The 15,155-nt window shown below is 33.8% G+C and overlaps 2 protein-coding genes and 1 long non-coding RNA gene across 3 annotated transcripts; all 3 read right to left on the bottom strand.

Moving 5' to 3' along the window:
* Positions 1-250: 250 nt before the first annotated feature.
* Positions 251-2,496, bottom strand: LOC123914787 (casein kinase II subunit beta-2-like; the record flags this gene model as incomplete). The annotated part of the gene is made up of 3 exons (XM_045965960.1): positions 251-660; positions 1,821-1,930; positions 2,256-2,496. Coding segments are annotated over 3 exons (414 nt in total), but the record flags the coding sequence as incomplete, so codon positions are not given.
* Positions 2,497-2,507: 11 nt separating this feature from the next.
* Positions 2,508-3,606, bottom strand: LOC123917372. Its single transcript, XR_006812439.1, has 3 exons — positions 3,110-3,606; positions 2,725-3,024; positions 2,508-2,603 (listed from the first exon to the last, which is right to left on the bottom strand). It is a non-coding gene; the product is annotated as an uncharacterized LOC123917372 (long non-coding RNA).
* A 2,842-nt stretch (positions 3,607-6,448) lies between these two features.
* Positions 6,449-12,928, bottom strand: LOC123917371 (kinesin-like protein KIN-7E). Its single transcript, XM_045969072.1, is given in 16 exon segments — positions 6,449-6,792; positions 6,795-7,018; positions 7,123-7,436; positions 7,940-8,481; positions 8,589-8,721; positions 8,847-8,948; positions 9,065-9,395; positions 9,503-9,627; positions 9,723-9,788; positions 9,871-9,938; positions 10,345-10,426; positions 10,531-10,644; positions 10,756-10,856; positions 10,944-11,033; positions 11,592-11,893; positions 12,822-12,928. Coding segments are annotated over 15 exon segments (2,592 nt in total). The 5' UTR covers positions 11,815-11,893; positions 12,822-12,928; the 3' UTR covers positions 6,449-6,715.
* Positions 12,929-15,155: the final 2,227 nt, after the last annotated feature.

The raw sequence follows: 15,155 nt of genomic DNA, 5'->3' as shown, positions 1-15,155 counted from the left end.
TTGAAAAAAAAGAGCAACTTCTGTGATTGTTGGGGTGTGTTAGAAGAGTCCGTTAGAGAATGTGTACTTATCACTTCTCATATCTGCTTAGTGCTTACCAACACTCTCAGGCTAACAGAAAACTAAAAAATATATTGAGAAGGATGCATTTCCAAAGTGATGCATAATTTAGTAAATCTGATCAAAACTTATCCACAATATATAATATTTCCAAATTGTTTGCTTTATCAAAATTTATTATAGAGGGAAACTAACACATTCATTGTTCAAAGGATGATATGTGACACAACACACATAAAGCACACAATAATACATAAAATTCTTAAAAACTACATAACCTGGAGCTTAAATAGAAGGATTGCAACTTTGAGACTTCACATAAAAACTAAATAACTACACATAACAAACAGATCCAAACCACTAGAAATGAAAAAGACCATTACTGGTCCACACAATGATACAGGACACAACAAACCTAGAGCACACCAGCCAACTGAAATTTATTTATATCTCCGACACTTGGAGCTTGAATGCAATGACTCCAAGCTGGATATTTTATAAAACAGACAGCCTCTTACTTTCATGAAAGCTTAAGCTTCATGGCTTGTGAAGTTTGAACCCAAAAACTCTTGGAACATAGCTCTGAGATGGTTTATGTGGCTGCCGTATGTCATCAAGAAGAGGTGTGGAAATGTTGTTCCAAAATAAGCTCGATCAATGTCTATAGATAGAATCAAGGAAATTATAAAAGTATAGCACACAGTGTTGAACAAAAAATTCTAACCACAATTATATAACCAAAACAGTAATAACATACAATCATCCCAAAGTTGATATACATATCAGGTTAAAAAACATAAGTTCTATATATAGAATCGATACCAAACAAACAAATTATTAAAATAATTTCTGAAATTATATTAAAAATAGGAACGACAAACTGCATAACATTAGTGTGTGAAAGAGAGAAAATAGAGAAACATGTCTTCCAAGAAATTTACAATTCCAAAAATTTGGTCACTGTTCAGCTAGTTTTATAAACACACAAGCATGCAAAAGTTTTCAGAAACTGTGCTTCTATTTGAGGCTACAACAACTGGAAACACAATAGTAGGACCTAGATTATCAATCCCAACCCACAGTGGTTATGCAAAACATTCATAGTATGAATTTTATTTTCTAGTATTCTACTATGGAACAGCAAAGTGTTGTCTGCAATAACAACTCACTCAAGCACAATAAATATATTCACCGAAATTGGTTGACTTTGTAGTAGTTCACAGAAATTATTTTACTAAACCCAACCCGGAGTACCATATGTGGTTTGGGTTTTGGTTTTGGCCAAACCCAACCCAATCCGGCCCATGTACACCCCTATGGTTAACCATGTCTAGAGAGAAAACTCGCACGCAAATCATTTTTACTTTCCAGATACCAAATACAAGCTGGCATTTGTAACTAAGAAGTAATTGCTAAAAAAAAAACTAAACCTAAAAGGTTACATCCCCATAAACACACTACTTATATATAAGACTATCAAATGAAAATCAAAAGGAAGGGAAGCAAAATGAGGCGCAAGATAATAAAAATAGTCTGAGTGACAGTGATAAAAATATGCATCAGCTTAAATCTTTGACAGAAAAAAATCCAATAATAGATAAAAGGTATAGCACCCCATATTGATGAAAATCAATAGGAGCACACATAACTGAATCGGGAAACATTAAAATTGCGGAAACTTCTTCATTTATCACTATAGTACTCGTCTATGTTCTCGACTTCATCACATAACCCGTTACGGTTGTGATTCAAAGAGTTACCATGGCAGCCATTCCTTTGCTTGTCAGTATGCAACGTGCGTGAATCATACCATAAAGCATCTCTGCTGCCGATTCAATTAACTCGTTTTGTTCCTCTGTGAACATATCGCCTAAGAATTCCAATTAAACCATAGAAGCAGTTGTACAATAAAAAAAAAAGAATGACCGAAAAGGCAAACAGAGCTACAGTCAGACACACACAACATGAATTTAGCTTCAAGAATACTAATTTCCTCACCAGTATAGAAAGAAGCAAAGTTAAGTATAAATAACAAAAAAAAGGATCAATCGAAACATTAACATTCCATTACAAAAAATCTAACAAAGAATGAATGAAAGCTCGCCATGGGAAAGAAGCAAAGCAAAGTATAAATAACAATCCAAACATTAACATTCCATTGCAAAAAATGTAACAAAGAATGAACGAAAGCTCACCATGGGAGGATTCAACATCCAAAATCAAATCAAGAGCATAATCATAGTAAGGCACTTGGCTGCTTAATCCACAAAGGTTGAAGTCATCTTGAATGTAATCATCATCAACCTCACAAAAGAACTCATTTCCTCTGAGATTGCAGAACCATGAGATCCAAGATGTGTCTTCTCCATCAGAATCACTCACATCCGATTCTTCACTGTCTGTTTCAGATTCCTCTGCAGCCAATGCATGAATGCAAAACTTAGTTAGCTCGTTAATGCCAATCTCATAGATTTTTCCCTCTTCAAGCTTCGATTCAAACATATAAATAAGTTGCTTCCTAATTGTAGCATGTATTTTCCCCCCTAATACACAATTAATCGATCATTACATACATTATATACATACCACACATGTAGACAAAACTATATTAAAATGAATAACACACAACCAGTAAACATTAGACATAACCACAAAAACACTGACCTTCTCATCAACCAAAACCATCTCAAGAGAGCTAACCTTGATACGAAGATTTTCATCGAACTTGATATCAACCTTCCCTTTTTCAAGATAATCATTTCATACCATTGACACCTTCCATGGCAGCTTTCACCACAGGCTTGGCCGCTTGGCTGCTACTTCATACACCTTCTATTTTGGCACCGCCAAAAGTGGTAAAAAAACACCGACCTTCTCATCAACTAAAACCATCTCAAGAGATCTGGACTCACATGGATTGAGGAAGGTAGGAAACTTCCTAACAGTGGCATGAATTTTTCCACCCTAAAAATTAATAAACCAATAATTCATTATCTACACATAACACACGATCAACACAAATTAAATACAGTAAACAAAACAGACTTACCTTCTCATCGCCCAAAACCATCTCAAGCGAATTGGATTCAATTGGATTAAGAAAAGCAGGTACTTTCCACAGACGAAGCATGCACCCTAACCTTAATACGACCAATTTCAGCAACATCATCGAACTTACCATCCTCCTTCAGCTTATCGTTATACACCATACCGTCAAACCCTAACTACACCCTGTTGAACTCGATATGTGCATCGCAACTCTCCCCCATACTCAATTTATAGGCAACTGAATCAGAAGAAATCCAATTAGGAGGGAAAATGACCTAGAATTCAAAATTCAAAACAAGCTAAGCTTCTTTGGGGGGAAAATAAGCGCCCATTCCACCTCCACCAGATGAACCCACCCCAGATGAAACTTCTCGATGAAACACGAACAAATTAATGGAACACGACCAGATTCATCGCTAGCAGCGCCGGTCTATGCCTACCTATCTTCTTCTACACACAGCTCATAAAAAAAATTAAAGAAAATATTTACACGCTGCAAAAAATACACGACCATGGCCCACCAACTCGGATCCGACGTGGCATAGTTAGATGCAATCTACAGTGGCAAAAAAACAGATTCTTTGTGTCAAGTATATGGATGTACATATAATATCTATTTTTAATTTACTAACAATTGATATTAATCACTTTACACTCTAAAGTGAATCACTCATTTTAAAAGAATCAGATCTTATCACATGAACAATAGGATCCAAATAGTGATTACAATATTTTTCTAAACTATTGCACTCTTTTACAAAGACCGAAAAAAATAGCAACAACATGGATCAATAATATCAATTTCCATAAGATCTTCACCGGTTTATTCAATTGAATAAACCATCAATAAGAAAAGTGATTATGAAAAAGTCAAAGAAGAAAACAAGCACCCTGGATGATATGAAACCAAGAAGAATACAAATATTGAACCAAGTTCTAATCCCTATCTTCTTCATTCAATATTATCCATGAGCTTGCTTTTCTCTTTATCTTCTTCTTGTTGGATTTAGATCCTACACATTGAATCAAGAACATTTAATTGAAAATTGATGATTAGGTTGAATTTGTGAAGGTAATGTGGGAAGAAAATTATGCAAAACCAAAGTGTGGATAGTGAACTTATATATATGGTGAAACTCGTTAATTTCCTAATATTCTTTTATCTCAAGTAAGTAAACCATATATCTATTTTGTTGGTGACTTGATATCCAAGTAATGTATTTCAAAAAGGATATATTTCCCATTTGATATTTCCATCATTTTATCTTCCAACTGCACCTAAATAATAGGTTCGTTTTATTTTGTTTCCTTATATATCCAATAAACCTTATATTTAGGCCTTAATTTTGGAGGAAGTATAATTGTTTCTAACTGTATAACAGTTCAAATTTGTTTTTACATAAAAGGCTTACCATCCTATCCTATCTCCAAGATCCACTATTTACTTTTTTAAAATTCTAACAAACCCTTTTAAATTTTAATTAGAGTTTTCCTTTTCACACCCCCAGCATACATGCGCCCATGATATTCTAAATTTATCCCTTTCGCTAGTTAGAAAGCGAGTGTGTAAATAGCAAATATTGGAAAAAAAGAGTCTGCTTTCTAGATAACAAACTGCAATATGAGTTCGCTTTCTAGAATGTTAACCTTATAAAAATCAAATATTTTTGTCCACTTCACCCTTCTCTCATCTCCCATGAAATAACTTTATATTAAACATAGTTCGCAAATTAAAGTGTGAACCATTCATTCACCTAATTATCTATGTTTTGTCAAACTTATCAACTATTGTAGCCTTGATACATATATATTGCAAGGATAAATGTAAACTTGGCATATTGGATAAAGTAACAATTCTGTATAACTATGTTTACGATGTGTGTGATTAGTTGATAATGTCACGACCGCTTTAGTGGCAAATTAAAATATGATATAAGATAGTAACCATATTTTTATAAAGTACACTAGTTAAAGTGTAAAAATGTAAATTGAGTTCGCACTCTAAATATCGAAATGTGTTTCAGTTCGCATTCTACATAGCGCGTGACAATATTTTATACTCAAACTGCAAACTTCGAAGGGTGAATGTCATCGAGTTGAGTTTGAGTATAAACTTCTAGATAGTAAACTGCAAACCAAGTTCGCTTTCTAGATAGGAAAATGCCACCGAGTTCGCTTTCTAGATAGGAAAATGCAACTGAGTTCGTTTTCTAGATAGCAAACTACAAACCGAGTTCGCTTTCTAGAATGCGAATTGTTTTCTGCCTACTTAGAATGCGAAAAGTGCCCACATCCTAAAAAGCGAGGGGTTAGTTTGGTAATTTCATAGGGTGCATAAGGAATGTTAGGGGGCGCGAAAAACAAAACTCTTTTTTTTTTTGTAAACTAGAGGTATCCTCCGTGCACAACTGCAGAGACTAATCCCCTCGAGGTAACTGAGATCCATTTAAGAGGTTGACCTCTCCCAACAAATGCTTCTCCATACGCACTGACTGAGGATCGAACTCAGGACCAAATGGTTAAGGGATCAAAGTATCTACCACTTGTGTCACACTATGTTGTTAAACAAAACTCTTAATTATTAGTTTAATGGACATACACACGTAAATTATGAGAGATCCCCTTTTTCTTTGTACATAAAGAGAATAAAGCCCAAAAAAAAAAAAACTATGAAACTACACGAAATTTCCTATACATGCAAGTTCCGAATACGTCATTAAAGATGATACTTTAAAACATCAAAAGAATTTTGCATAAGATTATGATTAGCTAGCCAATAATAAGGGACATCATGTTTCTATGTCACACTATTAATTCAAACTACTCTTACAAAAGTTGAGTGATGTTGTTATCCACCGTTGAATTAATTATTGTAAGATCTATAATTTATCATTATAGATTTAGCTTGTAAAGTGGGGTATCACTCCTTATGCCATGTCTCTTTTTTATGCGAGACTTGAATCAAGTATTTCAAGAATTTATATTTTCTTTCAAAAGTTAATATGATTAAATATACAATATTTTAATTTTCTAATTTTTTTAATCTATAAAACTCAAATATTAAGTGTTTCTCCATGGATGCTCTTTTTAAGTGTTTCTCCATGGAGAAACATTCTCTCTAAATTTAACCGTCTCTATAACTGCAACACTTTACTTCAGTTGCAACTGAAGTTCAAGCTACACACTTGACACGTGCACGGACGATTTTTAATAATGAGTAATAAAAATGATATTTATAGAACATGCTTTAATTGTTTCAGAGTGAGCAGAAGAAAAGAGTCTAGACAGTGAAGCAAGCAACACAACAAACCTTAAATTGCACCAAAAAAGAAAAAGAGAAGAAAAGAACGTCAAATTCGTTAACCGGTACAACAAAACCATAATGGTGATAAATACAACACAACCACCTAAAGTATAGGTTAATAGTAATGGATCTCTATCCCCACGAAGAGACACTTGTCTCGCGATTTAACTCCTCTAAAGTGAGTAGTTTGTCACGCTTGAACAAGTGAACAAAGATGATGAATGTGATAAAATTTCTCTAAAGCTGTACACACATGTTCGACAAAAAAAAAAAAAGAATGACTATGGAAGAGATGCTCTGTTACTATTTTTCCATGAATTTCTCCGCCGTGTGAGTTGGAGTTGAGGTGTGAAGCTGAGCCCAAACATCTCCTTGAGGGCTCGTCCCTGCTCTGAAAACCTTACTAACCTCGCAACTATTTCAGCACTCTGCATTACATGGTTCATGTCAGTGCTGGTCCATAAACGGTCTGCTAGCTGCATCCTCCTGCGCTTTGAATTCAACCGAATACCCCATTCTGTGAATAGCCTTTTCCTCTCTTCCTCAGAAAACCTCTTCTGCATAAGCTTCACCAGCATTTCTCTCTCCCGCCGAAGCGCTTTCACACTGTGTGCCAAAACAAGCACATGTCAATATACGAGTAAATGACCACTTAGATTCTAAATATATCATATACTCGAATAAAAGTAGGAGTGACAGAAAGTGCGAACCTTGAAGTTAATGAGATTGTCTGGCTGTCTTTCGCAGACTGATTTTCATCAAAGAATGTTTCTTTTAGGAAACTTAGTCTTCTAAGCTCTACCTCCATGTAAATGGAATCTGTTTGTTCACCCCTGAACAAAAGAAAGAAGTAGGTCCTGTGTGTTAATGGTACATAGCAAGATTGCCACAGTTCAACTATCTCTTTCTGCTGTCTCTTGAACTTCAGAGACCAGTCTAAATGAGTTTCTGGTGCCTCCTGCATTGGATCCACTCCTACATCTTTCACATTCCTCACTAGCTTCACTAGTTGCCCTTCTGACTCCTGCAATTCAGGAAAGAAGAATCTTGTAAAAAAACATAGTCAAGATTATGCAATAACTTCCAAATTCAGTTTCACATCATCAAATGGAACATCGTAATATGAAATTACAAATAGTGCATATACATATAATTATGTCAATCCATATATCCAGGTTTGGTAATGTCTATGAAGGTAGAAACCTAGTATGGACACAGGATCGATACGCGGCACAAATAAGGGAATATTTTAATATTCAAGATACAACACGGCCTATATACGGTAACTAAATTTTGTAAAAATAACTTTTTAGATGATATAAAAAGTAAAATATAGATACAAAATACTTTTAAAGAACGATATATTGATCATTACTCATTGTTATATTGACTATAATGAACATAATTTACAAAAAATATCAGTAAACTCTTTACTATTTCAGTTACCTAGGACATTAATTAAAAAATCAGCAACTCTTAACTTCAACCTCAAGAATCAATATAGAAAATAAAATTATTTATTCTCACCTGACCATCAACAAGCTGCTTTTCATATTCAAGTTTGACCATTTCTTTCATCCCAGCAACAAAAGTATGGATGCTAGTAATATCCTCATCGCCAGATGTTCTCTTGCTGGTGCCTCTAAGGTCATCCACTGACGACTGACTTAACTCAGAATCGTTCCTTGAAAATCTTGTCGAACCATCGAAATTTAATGGATTGAACTTTTTCCACAAACCATCTGGTCTTCCAGGGAATCCTTTTTCAAACCCATTGGCTGGTGTCCTCTCTATTTCTCCTATCTCAGGAGAACCAGCCATGCGAGACTCTGAACAACTCCAGCTTCTAGTCAATTTGAGATTCCTATAATTTGACATATTTCCTGACATGGCACGTAGAGATTGTTCATCATCTTCATTCAAATGTGAAGATACTTCCTGGCTTGTACCATTTTCCCCTCCAGATACTGTCAAAGCTGAATCCCCATTTTCACTTAGCGATGAGTTGTCTCTACTTGACTCCTCCAACTCTACACATCGAACTTCTTTGCAGTATTCATCAAGGTCTTCTGTACAAGCAAAAGGTAACAAATATATAATGACTGGTCCTGATTCAATTCTACTTGAGAGAATACCATCAATTTTATCAGACTATTCTACTTGAGAAAGGACATACCATCTTCATTACTTCCACTGCCTCCACCATTATAGTGAGGATTGTTGAACTCTCGAATGCGTACGTTGGGACCACAAATGCTTGATGATTCTGATGATACTGAACAGTCATCATCCCATGCATCTTCTTCTTCCTGCCAAATATAGATGATTATTAATTATTAATGCAAGACTGAACAAAAACAAGTAAATACAAATTTAGAGGCACAAAATCAAACTTATAATAGAATTTCATCAATTATTATGAAATGTGAATTACTTTTTTAGATGCCTGCTCCTTTCCCACCATGAGCAGCAAATCCTCAATCCTTGATTCAGCAAGATCGCGTTGCTTAGTTAGCTCCCTAATCTCTTTATCCATCTGAATAATTAAAACTCACGTTATCAACATCCAAGGAGTAAGAAAAGATTCACAGATATATGAAGAAAAGAAATGAAAGAAACTTCAGTAAGAAAATTCAGAAAGCAAATTACGACCTTTTCTATCTGTTGATCTTTCTTTCTCAACAAAGCTACATAATCACAATTGGAGGTAGCAGGAGTTTTTAACTCGCCTTCCAACCTAGCTAACTCTTTTTGCAATTGCTTGACCAAGGCCTTATCAGACATCACTACATTAACCTGTGCTTTAGTGGTCACTTCTTTTGCACAACAAGCGAAAAGAAGTGTGTTTCTAGTTTGCTCAACATGACTTCGCGCGGGGCTCAAAGTGCAAATGATAGCTGTTCTAGCATTTCCACCTAAGCAAGGCTGCAGTATGCGGGTCAACTTAGAATCTCTGTAGTTGACGTGTCCTTGTCTTCCCTTACTGCATTCAATCAGATTATATCAGTGTGGAACTTAAACTTTTAATTGTTCAATTTGTATAGAAGAAAGAATAATATAAACTGAACTTCCAAGGGTGAAGTGAACAACCTGAGCTTACGAATGACGGTTGAAAGAGTAAGTAAACTCCGGTTTATATGACAACCTTCTTTCAATCTCACCCCAGCTGACGATACCTGAGATGCACGCTCACTTCCTGCCAAATCAACAAAATTCTGCAGAGAAATAAAGACAAGTTAGACAACTATATAACATTCTATGACCATTTTATCCTCTGAACAAGTGATGGATTTGAAAAACGTTAACTTACTACACTAGCTGATAGGGTGGTTGAGTTTCCTTTGCCCAGAAATTCCCTAGCAGAACTTTCCATTGTCTGAAAAGGTTACATAAAGCACTCTATTAGCTAAAGTCTATCAGTAAGAAACATAAAGCACTATATTTTAGAAGTCACATACCAATCTGATAATTTGATGAGATCTTGAACTCCTTTCATTCAGATATGTCTCTCCTACTTGTCTCTGATCTGCAAGAATAAAGTAGACAATCAGTATTGTCAATCGCGGATTGCATAAAATATTGGTTTGTTCATATTCTGCTACACAACAGTGCTATAGTGCCGCTATTAGTAACTATTTGACAATACTTTGTATTTAATAGTGTATCATGGAACAATTGCTATTTGACAATAAAGTAGAAAATATAATCAGTATTGTCAATCACAGATCGCAAAAAAAATCAGTTTGTTCAAATTCTTCTACGCAACAGTGCTAGAGCGCCGCTACAGTCAGTATTTGACAATATTTTGTATTTAATAGCGATTTATCCAAATTCCACTGCGCTACAGTGCCGCTATTTAACGACGTTGGATATAATGGTGTTATTGACTACTGACTACCATATATAAAAGAAAGCTATGCAAATTCCTTTACCTTCACAAAAGGATAGGAGATTTTGAAAATGATCCCAGTCCTGTAGAGTCTCCTCTGTGAGTTTCTCTAAAACGGGTCCTCTCTAACGAAAAGGGAAAAAAAAAATTATGAAATAATTGTTAATTATGCAAACTTTTTGTAATATACATGTATCTAATCAGTCCAATATATTTAAAAGGCATTCACCTCAGGATCATCGCGCAACCTAAGTGGAGTGTTGTCAGCGCTGAGAAGGTCTCTAACAACTTCATTGTAAATTTCAATTGCTGAGAACTTCAATGCAAATGCTCTTTCTTCATGCTAAACAAGTCAAAGCAGAAACCTTGTGTTATTAATAACAAGAGTTCTGGTGAAAAATTATGCTCAAGAGTTTGACATATAAATTGTATAAATTATTAATGGTTTAATTACCCTTTTTATATAGTCGAAAATATCTGATACAGCAAATTCAGTTATTCCAACCATAGTATATGTCTTTCCACTGCTCGTTTGCCCATAAGCAAAAATACTTGCTGAAAGAATGTATAAACACTTATATATTAATCAAAAAACGGAAGATGGATCACGAGAAACCAACCAACATAATGATTTATACTCACAGTTAATTCCACTGACAACTGAAAGAGCGATTTCTTTAGCTCCTTCCTCATATACCTGCTTTGTATCACAGTCACCTCGAAATACTCTGTCTACGACCAAGTAACAACAAACAATTCAGAAACACTGTTCATGATAAATTACCACCAATATAATGTCATAGTATAAAAAACTTTGAAACATTATCATTTCATAAACCTATGTAAAATCTTTGAAATATAATAAATTAAGGTTGATATATAAATATGAAAGTTTAGATAGAAAAGAAAAACAAGAAATGAGTTTGACAATTGACACCTTACCAAGCTATTTAAATTGATTCAGCCAACAGGCAAATAAAAATTGACTAAATGTTCATATCAATATTTAAGAATTTTCAAAAGTTAAGACCAGATTTCATAAACAAAAAAACAAAGAAAAGTTAATACTAGGTAAATTAGGAAAAGAGTGCATCTAAGCTAGCATGAGTCAAAGTTCTCAAGAGAAGGGGTATGGTAATCCTGAGTTCGGCCGGGCCGGGTCTGGCCAAGGATTGTTCTAGCCGGGATTTAAACCAGTGGAATTTGAAACTACTCAAAATGCAACTTAGATCTATACAAAATTCAAAAAAAGTAAAGAATCATTTAGATTTGAAATAGAAATTCTCTTACCAAATGTGTAGGCACTTGGAAACGTAGAACCCTCGCGCAACGTATTCCGATACAAGATAGTAGTATCATTAATACATTCCCAATCAGCAGATTCATTAGCAGAAATTTCCTTCTCACTCAAAGGCCTAAGCCTAAGTAACACAAGAATCTTCTCTTCACAACCACTCATCACTCCATTCATCTTCTCCCATTTCGACAACTCTTCACCAGCAATAGCTCCCATTTTCTTAACTTTTCCAACCTCAATTCTCTTTCCACCTAAATTAACAAGCTAATCTAATTTCAAAACAACCACATGATTCCTAAAAGAGAAAAAGCAACACCGGTCATTATTAAAGTGATTCTTCATTTCCCTAAAATGCAAGGCATTTAAAATAAAGTTCCATAAAAGATGAAAAACAAATTATAAATCATAATGATGAAATTACCTAACTATGTACAAGACATAAACCCATTAATTACGGTTGTTAAACAACTGTTAGCTAACTTTAGATTATATCCAACCAAGAGAAAGAGAGACCAAAACAAAAACCATAATGCTTACGTTTGTATTATTAGTTGTTAGTTGGCAAATATTATCACTCACGACCAAAAACAAAACTTTTGTTTTAAGAGACAGATTATCATAATCATAATCATATTTTTAGTTTGGTTTAAATTAAAAGCCATTCTTTGATACAAAGCTTCATCTAAAGAATAGAATAATAAAAAGAGAAAAGTGATGGGGCCAGAACTCATCATAAAAATGCTTGAGAACAAAGTAATAGATTTTTACATTTTTTACAAAAAATAATAATTAAATTAAAAAATAAAAAAATTCAACATGTCTCAAACAAACATGGCCTACCTTGTTTTTCAGTTTTCACTATTCACCTTCTTCTCTGTTTTTTTTTTTCACTTCAAAAAATCAACAATAACATAACACAATCAACAGAACAACGTAACCTCTGCTAAATCGAAAGTGTACTCTAATCAATGTTGAAAACTCTAATGGATCTTTTCAAACTGATAAATTAAGATACTTTTAAAATCTAATCTAAAATTAACAAAAATAGCTTTAAACTTAGAATTTTATGAACCGAAAAAGATATATAGAGAATTAAATCGTCACCGACGAAACCGAGATCATAAAGTAGAATAATAAAAGAAAGTGACAAATAATAATAAATAAAACAGTTGAGAATATTTAGAAGATGAATTCACGAGTCACGATCTGAAAATAGAACTGACCTACCAAATTCACAACGCAATGTGAGTGAAAAAGTTTCTTCCTCTCATCAAGCTTTTTCTTCACACGATCATTTGAGGTGTCAATTTCTTATTTCTTCAATGTTGAAGTGTATTTGTATAATTTTTTATTATTTTTTATTATTTTTTAATTTTTTAATTTGACTTTTATTTTATCAGGTGGAAAAAATAAAGAAGAAAATGAAATGACGGTTTTGTCCTTGCTTTTGGTTTGTGTATTTGGATTTTTGAGGAAAAAGGTGTAGTGGTCACGTGATGGAATGAACAGATGGGAGATAGTGTATGGTGCCACGTTAGGTGTTTGTTATACAGATGCGATTTTGGCGCGTGAGGGAGTGAGGATACAACTACTAGTACTTGTACCCACTAGTGTTAATGATTTAATTTAGTGGTATTTTTGAAACCGTTCCGAAGAAATTGAAGTTTGTAGATCGATTCCATTCCAGTACTACTACTACATGAGCATGGAAGCACGTTTGGGGTATTGTGTCTTGTGTGTAACGGTCACTGCCGCTGCAGTTAAGAATGCTCCACAATGTATCCAATTTTATTTTATTTTATTATTGGATCGGTGAGTTTAAAAGCAAGTATTTTTTTAGTAAAAAATAAAATAAAATAATTCAGTCAGCTTAATTCAGTCGGCAAAATATTGCATTATACTTCATTCTTACCCTTGATTTTTTTAGCAGCAAAATTCTTTTATTTTTTGTTTTTTTACTAAGCTAAAAAATTTTATTAACAAGACATTTTTTTCTTTTTTTTGACATAAGTTTGCATAATAGACATAGACTAGCATCGAACGCACTTTGTTTGGTCGCTAGTAGATATATAAAGACGATAAAAAACTTTTGGAGTGAACTTTTCATAATACCACTAATACCCTTAACATAAGGGATTTTTTTTGAGCAGCAACAATATTTTATTAGCAAATTCATCCTAACATAAGACATGTCTTTTTTTACATGAGTTTGCATAATAGACACAAACTGGCGAGGAACGTGAATGTCTGCTAGTAGTAATAATAATAGTCAAAATGTTTTATTTATATATATATATATATATATTTATATATAGGGGGTTAGTTGGGTCTAAATTAGTAAAGTGCACCTTTTCAGTTGGACCAAAATACCCATTCTTTTTAATTAATTAACCAAATTACCATCAATGGACGCGGATCCAGTGTCGCGTGCGTACCGCATGACCATGGTTACAGGCCGTTGATTTCCATCAGACAGCCAAGATCTGATCTCATCAAGACTGTCTGATCAATCAGACAGCCCAGATCATCCGAATCCATCAGATTCCATCGCGTGCACCACACTGGATTACACCCTGGAGAGAGAAGAATCTACTTTTTAAAAAGCAGGACACGTGTCGCTGTCTGATTGGCTGGGCGTGATTTTTTTCCATTTAATACTTTGAACTCAATTATTTCGTTGTAAATTAATTTTTTATTTTTTTTTTTTATACCAAAATTCATAATTTTTTTTTCTCTACAAATAGAGACTTGGTTCGTTTAATTTGGACACAAAAAAAAAACCCAATTTTTCACTACCTTAATCTCATTTTTCACTACCTTACATCAACTCACTGAAACCATTCTACCAGGAAAATGGTTTCAGAGTACAAATCTCTGAAACCATTCTACCAGCTAAATGGTTTCAGAAGCAAACACAATTAATAAATTACTCACTGAAACCATTCTACCAGTAAAATAGTTTCAGAGTACAACTATGTGCAACCATTCTACAAGCTAAATGGTTTCAGAAGCAAATAACTAATAATCAACTTACTGAAACCATTCTACCAGCAAAATGGTTTCAGATTACAACTCTCTGAAACCATTGTACCAGATAAATGGTTTCAGAAGCAAACACAATTAATAAATTACTCATTGAAACCATTCTACCAGTAAAATGGTTTCAGAATACAACTATGTGCAACCATTCTACCAGTAAAATGGTTTCAGAAGCAAACATTAGTTTTTAATTACCATTTTATCTCATTTAATTAACTAAAAATAGTTTCAGGTCTCCAAAAATTTCATAAAATATACCAAAAGTTCCAGAATATTATCTACTACTTTCCTGGTATAATGGTTTCAGTGAGTTGGTTGAGTGGTGCGTGTTAAATTACAACACACAAGTAACGTATTTAGTAGACAAAAAATGAGATTAAGGTAGTGAAAAATTAAATTTTTTTTTCGGTGTCCAAATCAAACGAACCAAGTCTCTATTTGTAGAAAAAAAAATTATGAATTTTGGTATAAAAAAATAAAAAATAAAAAATTAATTTACAACGAAATAATTGAGTTCA

The sequence above is a fragment of the Trifolium pratense genome, linkage group LG3 (genome assembly GCF_020283565.1).
Source record: "Trifolium pratense cultivar HEN17-A07 linkage group LG3, ARS_RC_1.1, whole genome shotgun sequence".
Taxonomy (NCBI): domain Eukaryota; kingdom Viridiplantae; phylum Streptophyta; class Magnoliopsida; order Fabales; family Fabaceae; genus Trifolium; species Trifolium pratense.
Note: the sequence above shows the minus strand (reverse complement) of the source record. Positions and strands in the feature narration are given on the sequence as shown.